The sequence below is a fragment of the Haliotis asinina genome, chromosome 7, assembly GCF_037392515.1.
Source record: "Haliotis asinina isolate JCU_RB_2024 chromosome 7, JCU_Hal_asi_v2, whole genome shotgun sequence".
Classification (NCBI taxonomy): Eukaryota; Metazoa; Mollusca; class Gastropoda; order Lepetellida; family Haliotidae; genus Haliotis; species Haliotis asinina.
This window is the reverse complement of record NC_090286.1, coordinates 6,916,634-6,929,774: the sequence shown is the minus strand read 5'-3', so window position 1 is coordinate 6,929,774 and position 13,141 is coordinate 6,916,634. Positions and strand designations below refer to the sequence as shown.

The window sequence follows — 13,141 nt, the reverse complement described above, 5'->3', positions numbered from 1 at the left end:
TGGACCGCTAAATATGTTCTCCGCGTACTAAAATAGAGAATATCTGCATGGCATGTGGAAACAGTTGAAGGGAGATAACTCGTGTGGCCTTACATGTTCGCCACTCGTTTAGTATTAGTTTTTCCGTTGCCAGTTTTTCGTTTTTGAACCAATTCAACGCTTTATTCAGCGATTGCCCACCCAGCTGACCATTGAAAATAAATACTTCGACCAGGCAGAGTAGTGAACGACATCACGAGGGTGTCCATGGCAAATATTTCTGTAGATTCGATGTTATCACATGATCTTAGACAGTTTACCTAAGAAGAATTCCTTCTAGCAGTTATACGGATACACTAAGTATTCATTGTACGTAATTCGGGATCAAGCAGCAATCATCCAGTCATCCATGATGTTGATTTGTAGTATCCATTTCTTACTATGATCATTATACAATCATTATGATTGTCGTAAGAGGCAACTAACGGGATCCAGTGGTCAGGCTCGCTGGTTTCGTTGACTTGTCATCGGTTCCCAAGTGGGCAGATCGATGCTCGTGCTATTGATCACTAGATTGCCTGGTCCAGACTCGATTATATACAGACCGTCGCCATATAGCTGGAATATTGGTGAGTGCGGCGTAAAATTAAACTCGCTCACTCACTCACCCTTCATAACTAACGAGCGTATCGCGGTCGGCCAGACAGCCAGATTATCTGGGCTCAGGCGAGGTTGGTACGATTTGGCAGTTAGGAGATAAACATACTGTGTTGGTAAATCAGGGGTATATAACGAAATTATAATAGCTCTAAATTTGATTTAAAACCGAACGCGTACCGGTAAGGTTCTAAATACAAAATTTAGAGCTATTATAATTTTGTTATATACGTCTACTTTTCCAACACAGTATGTTTATCTCCATTCTACCATAACCGCGTTATTCAGATATTAAACAAGTACAGAATGTGTTGGAAAATCAGAGGTATATAATGTGATTATATACCTCTGAATGAAGTCGATTAACCAATCACAATCGAGTATTTACTGAAGTCATGGTAGAATGCGTATTTGCCTGCACATTTCACTTCACCCTCAACGATTCTGTCACCACCCACACCCACTCGCTCCGAGCTGTCGCTAGGGTGGTTGAGTGCAGTCGGCGGGGTAGTGGGGGGAGGGGTAATGGCTGACAAGGAACTGCGCCCGGAGCACCGGTGTGTGTCGGTCGTCCTTGGTCCCCGCTCATTCATGCTCCAGTCGCTGTCAACAGGCTGAGCAGGTCAACAGACAGTGAATCGAGTTTTGTCTGCATACTTGAAACATGACGCGACGTGCCACTGGATGAGCGAGTTTGCCTCAGATCGTATGAAAGGGCACAGGCAGGAGAGCTTGCCGACAGTACGCATGCTGCACACATGTTAGACCAGGGACCTGTTAGAGGGCTTGTTGACATTCGCGTATCACCACATCCTTGATCAGATGTCTGGTTGTAAAGACAGTTGCACTAGGGCGAGATAACACCTCGTTCATTGCCACCTTTAGCAAAGCTTATGGCATCACACTCTGTGTTCTAGTAAGATCGTAACCTTTATCAACGCTTGTGACATTGCGCTTTACCTCCAGATAGATCGGAGACCAATGTTAAAACGTATGACATTGTGCTTTACCGCTTGTTAGATCGGCCACTTGTATGAAAGCAGCGACCATATCATAGATCTGTTATATATGGTCTCTGATTAAGCTCGTAATATCGCGCTATGCAGCTAGTTAGATCGAACACTTGTATTACAGCTAGTCATGCAGATCGGACATCACACTTTATCTCTAGTTAGATTAAAAAACGCTTAAGGCATCACGTGCCATCACGTTTTAAATACCGCCAGTTAGATCGGACACCAACATTAAAGCACGTGACATCATGTTTACCGCTGTTTAGACCGGACACCAATCTTAAAACTCGTGACATCACGCTTTACCGCTAGTTATAGACCGGACACCAATATTGAGGCACGTGACATCACGCTTTACCGCTAGTTATAGACCGGACACCAATGTTGAGGCACGTGACATCACGCTTTACCGCTAGTTATAGACCGGACACCAATGTTGAGGCACGTGACATCACGCTTTACCGCTAGTTATAGACCGGACACCAATGTTGAGGCACGTGACATCACGCTTTACCGCTAGTTATAGACCGGACACCAATGTTGAGGCACGTGACATCACGCTTTACCGCTAGTTATAGACCGGACACCAATATTGAGGCACGTGACATCACGCTTTACCGCTAGTTATAGACCGGACACCAATATTGAGGCACGTGACATCACGCTTTACCGCTAGTTATAGACCGGACACCGATTTTGAGGCACCTGACATCACGCTTTACCGCTAGTTAGACCGGATATCATAAACACCTGTGGGTGTGCCTGCTAGATAAAGTGCTCGCTCATCACTGTTAATATCAGAGTTCCGTTCCCCACATGGTTCCAGTTTGTGAAACCCATATAAAGGTTACCATATGCGTGATATGAACTCCAATTCTATCACGGGTGCCGAGGAAGATGTGTGAGAGATGGGGTCATGTTTTATAGAGAACATGCTCTATGTTTTATAAAGTACATACTATAGAACTAAACATACATGCGTAATGATCACTGAGACTATTTTCTTGTTTTCTTGTTTGTAATCACCCCAATCACGCTTTACAACAACACGCACTTGCAGTCAGGCTTGACTGGTTCTGCGCAAGTGCGTCGGAGATGGCACGTTGCCACAACCAATCGCTAGGTCATCGACATTAGACGGACGACTAGTCACAATAACATGTGACAACAAACCTTGAAGTCGCAGATCGTTGTTTACAACTAATCCCACGTTAGTGAAACAATTCAGGCCCCAGAACTGATTGTTTATAAACTATCCATGTGTACGAATAATCCATGACTGAATCGATCTAGTGAATGACATGACGTCAAGGCGGACGCAAGTCTTAGTGTGCGAAGGTTCTACATGTCGAGTACATAACGTACACTTATCAATAAACAGGCACAGAATGTTAAACCTTTTTACTGCCACAAATCCCATTATATTTTACCCTATCACGTCATCTAAGGCAAACAGTGTCCCTTGAGCACGCCATGACGGTGGGATCCAACCCAGGTTGTCCGTGATGATTTCTCTAGTTTTGTCATTACCATATCCGTCCTCGGGTTACGCTAATGTTATTCAAGTATGAGAACTTCATCATTTAAGGATTGATAGCACTGGTTATTGTACTGTATCATCCTTGTATCTATTTCTCACTTATTCATTGGCTTTTCTATCATTTACGGGATGTCGTTAATGTTTGTTTGGGTTTTTTGTTGTTGTTGTTTTGGGTTTTTTCTGACTGAACTTTTTCTTATTATTTTTTTGTCATTTTTTGCGGCGTGAGTGCGCCGTAAAACTGTTTACCTCGTATCCCCCTCCTCTGTTCTATGTAATCATCAACTTCATCTTACATTGTAGTACCGTGTATCTCAATTACTTCATCCTTACATTGTTATTTGTATATAAATTCTAGTACCTAATTGCCATCGTAAGTACTAGTATATTGCTATTTTTTCACATTCTCCCACCTTGCGTTGTGTAAATATGTTTCAGTATATAGAGATTCACTCGCTGCACTAACTCAGTAATTACCTGATGAAGGACCAAAAAGGAGCTCCGAAATCTCGAACAAAGAATAAAATGAAATTGTTATCCATAAAAACATGTCATATATTCATTACACTAGAGCCATTGTCCACTGTGCTACAAATCTGTCCGCAACAACAGCTTGTGTTTATGAATGACTATCAAATTGTAAAGATACCGTATTTCCTTGAAAACATGAGCGTATCACGTACCACTTGTGGCACCCGTATGAATAGATACAATGGCTAGTCAAATGTTCACCTGAAAAAGTTCAGGAACGTCATAAATAAATAGAGAATCGCATCATCTTGGTCATTGATGCGTTAAGAAAGGAACTGTCAACCACGTGTTGACCATTAAGTTTCTGCATTGTTTTGTTTGTATTTTAGGTCATTGTAAACATGTGGTAACGTTTCTTTTGGACACTAGTTTATTATATTGCCATTTCTTACAAATTTGATGTCAGGAATTAACAAATCGGGTATGTGGGTAGGGTGGGGTAATAAGGGATTAGGGAACCCGTGTAGAAATTATGGACTCAGTCCTGTCCTCTTTATAGTGACCTGAACACCTTGAGGTTACGTTGTACTTTAGGTTGAGGTCAACGCAGTTGTCTCCCTTGTCAGTGGTAGTCGTGTCCCTGACCTTAGATTACCTTAAAGCGGTAAGGGTGCGGTAAGCAAGGCTGGGTTAATGTAACTCTGTCTTATCCCTTGTTAACCCAGGAGACTGATGTAACGCATGTGCGCCATCACTAATCCCTGACTTCTACTAGTTGGCAACGTGCTCTCCCGCGGCCTGGCTGTTGACATCTCGAAAGTCCGCTCGGAATGTAGTGGAAACAAATATGGCCTCCAGGAAACGGTATTCCAAATTTGGACATAACCAGCCATGGGTTTAACTAAGTGTAAAGCGCTAGAGGAATTCATTGCACTGGGACAGTGTGTATTTGCTACCATATCTTATGCCACATTGGCCTAATCTTATTTATCGATTTTTTTTCATTATTGCTGTTTTCCTTTTGTATTGGTGAGTGAGTGAGTGAGTGAGTGAGTGACTAAGTGATTGAGTGACATAGATTTAAACCTCCTTTAGCGGTATTTGAGCAATATCACCCATTGAACAAATGGAGAATCGAACCCGGATCCTCAGAGTGACAGCAAACGCTTTCAAGGAACATCTACACTTTATTTTTAGAAAATGCAACAAATTCATTTTCTTTGCTTTGTTTTTCGAAAATACCCAACGAAGATCCAGTGTAGAATTGGTGGTCTGTTGCAATCCATGTTTGTAAGTCAGGTCCGTTACTTAGTTGACACATGTCATCTCAGTAAGGATGGTGCGGTTTTCGGATTGTTTTAAGAATGAAATTATATACGCATATTGCTGAACCCAGCGTCAAACAATAAACAAAACAAATATTTTGCTGACTAAGGACTGTTTACGTTTCTCTGCGTTGGTACCTGTAACAGATTATATTTGTCATATTTCTTTTAAATGCCAGCCCCTCTCCTCATCTCTAAACAATACATGGTCAGTATTTAAATGTGGTTAGTGTCATGTAGCAATGTGTCATCATGGTGACACCTTTGACCTCCATCTGTCATCCTTGCATGAACTTTGCGTGGGGCTCAAGGAACATATGCTATGAAATACAATATACAATACTTCTATACAATCCTTCAAATCGGCCGAGCTATGCGCACCTTGACAAACACTATATAAACAATGGCGTCCTGAGCAAATGCTGTAAACTGATATTCCCTGCCGATCGTATCAGGACTCAAGTAGGGCAAAGGATTAACAGATTAATCTGGGTCAAGACATGCAGAGGTGACCTATTATAAGTTAATCGACGTGTGCTTTGTTGTGACTGATTGCAGTGAACAAGGGCACATGCAGACAAAGCATGATGACGTCATTGCAAACAGCCTTGGCAGTGGGACAAATCCTTGCAAAAACTTGGTCAGTCCGTCATAAGTACTGACCTGAAGCTGACAAACGTTACTGCGATGTAGTTGTCATCTGGTCGCCACTACGCAGTAGTAAACTCGCCACTACCCAGTAGCAGTCAACTCGTCACTATGTAGTATTAGTAAACTCGTCACTATGTAGTATTAGTCCACTCGTCACTATGTAGTATTAGTCAACTCGTCACTATGTAGTATTAGTCCACTCGTCACTACGCAGTATTAGTCAACTCTTCACCATGCAGTATTAGTCAACTCGTCACTATGTAGTATTAGTCAACTCGTCACTATGTAGTATGAGTCAACTCGTCACTATGCAGTATTAGTCAACTCGTCACTATGCAGTATTAGTCAACTCGTCACTATGTAGTATTAGTCCACTCGTCACTATGTAGTCGTACACTCGCCACTACGCAGTATTAGTCAACTCTTCACCATGCAGTATTAGTCAACTCGTCACTATGTAGTATTAGTCAACTCGTCACTATGTAGTATTAGTCAACTCGTCACTATGTAGTGTTAGTCCACTCGTCACTATGTAGTCGTAAACTCGCCACTACGCAGTAGCAGTCAACTCTTCACCATGCAGTATTAGTCAACTCGTCACTATGTAGTATTAGTCAACTCGTCACTATGCAGTATTAGTCAACTCGTCACTATGCAGTATTAGTCAACTCTTCACCATGCAGTATTAGTCAACTCGTCACTATGTAGTATTAGTCAACTCGTCACTATGTAGTATTAGTCAACTCGTCACTATGTAGTATTAGTCAACTCGTCACTATGTAGTCGTAAACTCGCCACTACGCAGTAGCAGTCAACTCTTCACCATGCAGTATTAGTCCACTCGTCACTATGTAGTATTAGTCAACTCTTCACCATGCAGTATTAGTCAACTCGTCACTATGTAGTATTAGTCAACTCTTCACCATGCAGTATTAGTCCACTCGTCACTATGTAGTATTAGTCAACTCGTCACTATGTAGTATTAGTCAACTCGTCACTATGTAGTCGTAAACTCGCCACTACGCAGTATTAGTCAGCTCTTCACCATGCAGTATTAGTCAACTCTTCACCATGCAGTATTAGTCAACTCGTCACTATGTAGTATTAGTCAACTCGTCACTATGTAGTCGTAAACTCGCCACTACGCAGTAGCAGTCAACTCGTCACTATACAGTAGTAGTCAGCTCATCACTAGTGCGTGTTTGTTATTGTCAACTAAATGTTTGTCGCCATGATATTGCTGGACTATTCACAACTGCTTTGTGTACAAACTTTAATTCACCTCATCGTTTTTGTTCGAGTTAAATATCTTCTCTAGATCATTTTAATTACATCCGTGATTCTTTTAAACCATACAAGGCAATATGACCGCCTCATTCCAACTACAAACGAAAGTTTAGATCAGTACGTTCAGAGGAAGCTGACAAGTCAAGCGACATTCCACGATTGTATTATGGGAATGTAAACATTGCCAACATTACCGTGTCTCTGTAAGATTTTCAGTCGAACTATGAGACATTTTATCCGTCGGAAAACATAAACGTAATGTTTCCACGGTGATGTTGGCTGTGTGGTGCAACTACAAACCAAGACCCAGGATGCGACGAAGCGGTTTACTGTGGGCGGCTGTACGAGGCGATGGCATCGTGACGGCGGTTACATTGTGACGTAATGCAAAAAGGTTCGATTACGAGGGGGCAGACTGGAATTTCGCAGCGACGTCAACACATTGTGACGTAATGCAAAAAGTGCACATTATCGTCTGATAAAGTATTGTCGGCGCCTTTGATCTTTCACCGAAGCACCTTAGAATAGTCTGTCAACCCAACTTTTGTGACACCCCTTTTTTCAACTATCTTTCAAATAACGCAAACTGACCACATATTATTAACGCGCATCTTAATGACGTATCACGATATCTTGGAAAGATACGATTCGATGTACATCACGATAGGCGATCTTTACTTATTTTCTATAAAAACATATATTTTCATATCAAGTAACAGTGTAAATTTTACATAACCGTCAATTTCTAAGGGAAATCGATAATTTAAGGTCAACGATCCGCATCACGATGCGAAATAAAACATCGATATATTTATCGCCCTATTAAGTATCACGGTCATCGATACTACGATGTATCGTCACAGCTCTAATTACGAGATACATTTTTGCTCAGCAATAAACAGAACAAAAGCGAATATGCTTTTCCTGAATGTTTTGCAGATAAATAAAAGGTTACTGCAAGGTTATAGTAGACCGGAAGCTGGTGTAAATTAACAAACGCTTGTTGAAACCATACGTCGTGATGAAGTGGAATCGACAGGGGTCACATGGCCCCAGTGAAATGGCGATGACGTTCTCTGATACTTGATGTTAGATGTTCACGTTGCTCATTGTGACGTTGTCAACGCCAGGCCTTATGATACATTGACGTAGCACCGTCGTTGGTCTGTTGGCCCACTGGGGTTAAACTGTTTAGTGAAGGTTGTCATCTGACCTGTTGAAACACACGAGCGTTCGCCGCACTAGTACCCCTCAGTTATCCAAACGATGCGATTTAACAAGCACAGCAGAATTTGACATACTGACGACTTCTCATGTTGATGAGACATTCACTGACCTCGAACTCACATGTTGAGATATTGGCTGACCTCGAACTCACATTTGATTAAGATATAGACTAACCTCGAACTCACATGTTGATGAAGACAGACTGACCTCCAACGCACTCGCTGATTAAGAAATACCTAGGCTGACCTCGGGCCATGTCGAACTCACATATTGATTACGCAGTCATCAAATCATGACAAAATGTTACTTAAGTCAGTTGCAATAAAGTCCGATACAAAATGTTTTAAAAAAACATGAAGATACATGAAGTTTAAGATTGCCCATGTGCTTTCACCCTGCTGCATTACGGCTGCTTTCTGAAGTCTGCTTTGCCCTACCTCCAGCAAACAAATGCCCTGAAGGTCAAGTGAAACTAGGGCAATGTGACCTAGATGCGCGGACAGGACAGTGCCATGTATTTGCACTTTTGTGTGACAAGGAGACACTCGGAGGACACTGACCACTACACTGACCGACTGGTATCTACAATCCTAGTCAGTTAATTCTCGTACTGTATTCATTGTGAGTAATATGTGCAAGGACTTATTTAATTTGTTAATGTCCCATTACCTGAATCCTTTGCTCTCAACCTGTACAATGTCTTGGCAAAAAATATTGTTCTGTCAAAATGTGAACAATTTAATAAGAACAAAACCGAGCGACACTTTTTAGAGACACATATATGAGACTGTTTGAGCACAAACTAACAGTCTCTAACAACACACGTAATTCCGAGACCCTCTAAAACCACACTGGAGAAGAAATGCGTTAATCTTTATAATTACTTTGAAACACATTCAGAATGTCACCCCGATTAAAATTGAGAGACACACCATCTTAAACATGACACAAACGTCAGAACCCGTTACTTTCTTTGAGGGTTTTTAAAACAAGTCAGAATAAAGCTAAGCCCCCAATCCCAGCAAGGATATAACTGTGGAATTAAACGCAAGTCTTTAGATAGGCGCATTTTTTTTAAATTCGAAATTCAAATGATATTTTTCAACACAAAAGCCAAAGTTCACATCCGCCATAGGAAAAAGAAATAATTCGCAAGGCGTTCATCGTCTTGCGTTAGTGAATGCACCAAGGTCTAGGGGCATAAGACGCACCCTGTCCACACACTGTTACCACCGGTCGGAATAACACAGGGTAGTATTGAAGTTACCTCACAATACCACAACCGTTATTCCCTCCATACAAGCATCTTTCCACCAACCATGAACTGGATAAACCGGATCGATTCCAAACCTTAACACCAACAACATCATAGATATTAAACAGTCTACATGTAAAGAACAACTGAGTATTGCTGCCCGACCACCACAACCATATGTATATTTCCCCAAAATTTAAACTGCTGCATTTATGTGAAATATGTGCCAAATACAGCGCTACACCTATTCATGAACTCTACACAGATTATTAGAACACTCATGCATTTGCAGCAACTATATTACATTTACACACACGTTTATAAACCAACTGGATCACTACACCCACATGTATAAACCAACTGGATCACTACACCCACATGGCTACACCAACTGTAGCTCTACACCAACATGTACACATATAACAACTGGATCACTACACCCACATGTATAAACCAACCGGATTACCACACCCACATGTATAAACCAACCGGATTACCACACCCACGTGTATGCAGCAACTGGATCACTACACCCACGTGTATACAACAACTGGATCACTACACTCACATGTATAAACCAACCGGATTACCACATCCACGTGTATGCAGCAACTGGATCACCACACCCACGTGTATACAACAACTGGATCAACACACCCACCTGTATATACCAACTGGATCACTACATCCACGTGTATACAACAACTGGATCACTACACCCACATGTATAAACCAACTGGATCACTACATCCACGTGTATACAACAACTGGATCACTACACCCACATGTATAAACCAACTGGATCACCACACCCACGTGTATACAACAACTGGATCACTACACCCACATGTATAAATCAACCGGATTACCACACCCACGTGTATGCAGCAACTGGATCACTACACCCACATGTATAAATCAACCGGATCACCACACCCACGTGTATACAGCAACTGGATCAACACACCCACCTGTATATACCAACTGGATCACTACATCCACGTGTATACAACAACTGGATCACTACACCCACATGTATAAACCAACTGGATCACCGCACCCACCTGTATACAGCAACTGAATAACTACAACCAAGTGTACAAACAAAATGGATCACTACACCCAACTGTATACATACAACTGGATACATATACCAACTGGATCACTACACCCACCTGTATACATACAACTGGATACATACGCCAACTGGGTCTCTACACCCGCCTGTATACATATACCAACTGGATCACCACACCCACCTGTATTCATATACCAACTGGATCCCTACACCCACATGTATACATATACCAACTGGAATACCTCTACGTTTCTCAAGAGGGTCAGTCCGTTACAAGTGAAACGAGGTCATAGGTCGTCTCAGGTCGGCAGTGTTGATATACAGCTATGTACACACAAAACTGTGTCATCACGAGATGACAAACATTGCTCCCTGTGACAGACACCTACACTTATCACTGGCCTCTAAGCTATAGGTCATAGAGTTACACTAATAGCAGTGTTTACAGATATTTCCTCTGTCAAGTCAAGTCAGTTCGATCTGAAATATGTCGTGTACATCGAGATGTTTTGTATTTTTGTATTATTCAAATTATATTCACCCGTACTTTGGCTTTTACGCTCAAGGGAGATAATCGAAAGTTGTTATTCTCTGGAATTTACACTTTAAATTTCGCAGGTCGGTTTGTTTGGAAGGACGACGCTTGCTGCGTCGACGGTAATTTGAATGTGTATGCTGTTAGTGTTTTGATCTGTGTATAAGTAGAATATGGATACACTGAGGAGCAAAAAATACACCCCATCGTTGACTTTATCTTATGTTTAAAAATGAAAACATCTCATGAAGTATATAACCGTTTAAAAACAAAATACTTGGATAAAAATGATAATTATATTTAATTCAAACGACTTTAAATTGAAATTTCGCTCAACGTATAGTTGATTATGGGTACCGTTAATATCTTATACTCGAAACCTGACAAGTTTCGGGGGTTTCAACACAAATTTCCAAACATTCTATCATTGCAGAGCTCATGTGTTTGCCAATTTAATATAACTCATATTTTCATATGAAATTATATTAAATATCTTTAAGGATTTTTTCAAGGAGTAAACAAAGAAATTATAAAACGTGGCCTGAGAGTCCCACGGGACGTCTACCTTAACAGGTATACCACTAGGTTTGTGCCTTTAACAGGTATACCACTGACTGTGTGCCTGTAACAGGTGCACCACACACAGCCTCTTTCGATTTTGTTCTGTACTATCGGTGCGCATTTGTACGTGCCATACATGCTATGCATAACATTGAACAGTATAATGTTGTGTTTTCGTAATCTGTAGACAATGTGTGTGGCTTATATGTCAGTGAAAAGAGTTTTTCAAAATAAATGTGTTGTTTGGGGAAAATAATACCAAAGAACCAGGCGTGTGCTGTCTTTGATATGCAAGTTTGCAATGTTTTATTTCAGAAACTGGGCGAATGAGTGTAACGTCTAACACAAATCGACACCTTGGACGTCTAGAGCAACGAAAGGATTGTTTATTATCTCTACAAATCCAAAAACAGCTTGAAAATTCAAGACGATCCAACGCTGGGTTGCGAGCTCCTTTAAGACTTCAACATTCACTCACTTATTCGAGTGACCTCGCTGCGTCGCATACCATCGCCCGTATCTTTATCTGGTATATAAATATCTCGGATTAGAAACAGCCCACGTGTCAACGCCACGGGACAGGAATCTATACCCCATATAAGTTGCATCCTAAGGATTCGAGCGCCTGTCCTTCATAGTGGCGTGTATATTTCTCTCCTTCATACATGCGTATATGCTTCTCTCCTTCATAGTGGCATGTATGCTTTTCTCCTTCATAGTGGCGTATATGCTTCTCTCCTTCATAGTGGCGTGTATGCGTCTCTCCTTCATAGTGGCGTATATGCTTCTCTCCTTCATAGTGGCATGTATGCTTCTCTCCTTCATATTGGCGTGTATGCGTCTCTCCTTCATAGTGGCGTATATGCTTCTCTCCTTCATAGTGGCGTGTATGCGTCTCTCCTTCATAGTGGCGTATATGCTTCTCTCCTTCATAGTGGCGTGTATGCGTCTCTCCTTCATAGTGGCATGTATGCTTCTCTCCTTCATAGTGGCATGTATGCTTCTCTCCTTTATAGTGGCATGTATGCTTCTCTCCTTCATAGTGGCGTATATGCTTCTCTCCTTCATAGTGGCGTGTATGCTTCACTCCTTCATAGTGGCATGTATGCTTCTCTCCTTCATAGTGGCGTATATGCTTCTCTCCTTCATAGTGGCGTGTATGCTTCTCTCCTTCATAGTGGCGTATATGCTTCTCTCCTTCATAGTGGCGTGTATGCTTGGAATATTGCTGAAAGCAGCGTAAAACTAAACTCACTCACTCACCCTATCTAATACAACATCTTTAAGAGTTCTTCATTCCGTTTGTCCTAAGACAATGCGTTTAAAACTGTGGAAACAATGGTATGCAGTCAGACAAAGAAAGGAGTGCGATTTGAATCTTTATTAACATACTTTTAACAAGCGTCACTAAAAGTCGCATCTGTACTGATACTTCAGTTATAACTTCTTGTATCGCTATAGCGCGCACCAGTTGTGTCTGTCTCACTATAAGGACCGTGGAAACACGTGGCGAGTATTCAACTCTTAGGGCCACCAATGTGTTGACGGCCCGATGTGAATAA

At 41.5% G+C, this 13,141-nt stretch overlaps 1 protein-coding gene across 1 annotated transcript; it reads right to left on the bottom strand.

The window, feature by feature from the left end:
• Positions 1-12,188: 12,188 nt before the first annotated feature.
• Positions 12,189-12,647, bottom strand: LOC137291236 (uncharacterized). Its single transcript, XM_067822533.1, has one exon. It carries the CDS (start codon positions 12,645-12,647, stop codon positions 12,189-12,191), a length of 459 nt encoding a protein of 152 aa, XP_067678634.1.
• Between the last annotated feature and the right edge of the window lie 494 nt (positions 12,648-13,141).

What these genes read in the sequence shown, in the direction of transcription:
- LOC137291236 (XM_067822533.1), bottom strand. Translation starts at nt 12,647, where the DNA reads ATGAAGGAGAGAAGCATATACGCCACTATGAAGGAGAGAAGCATACAT.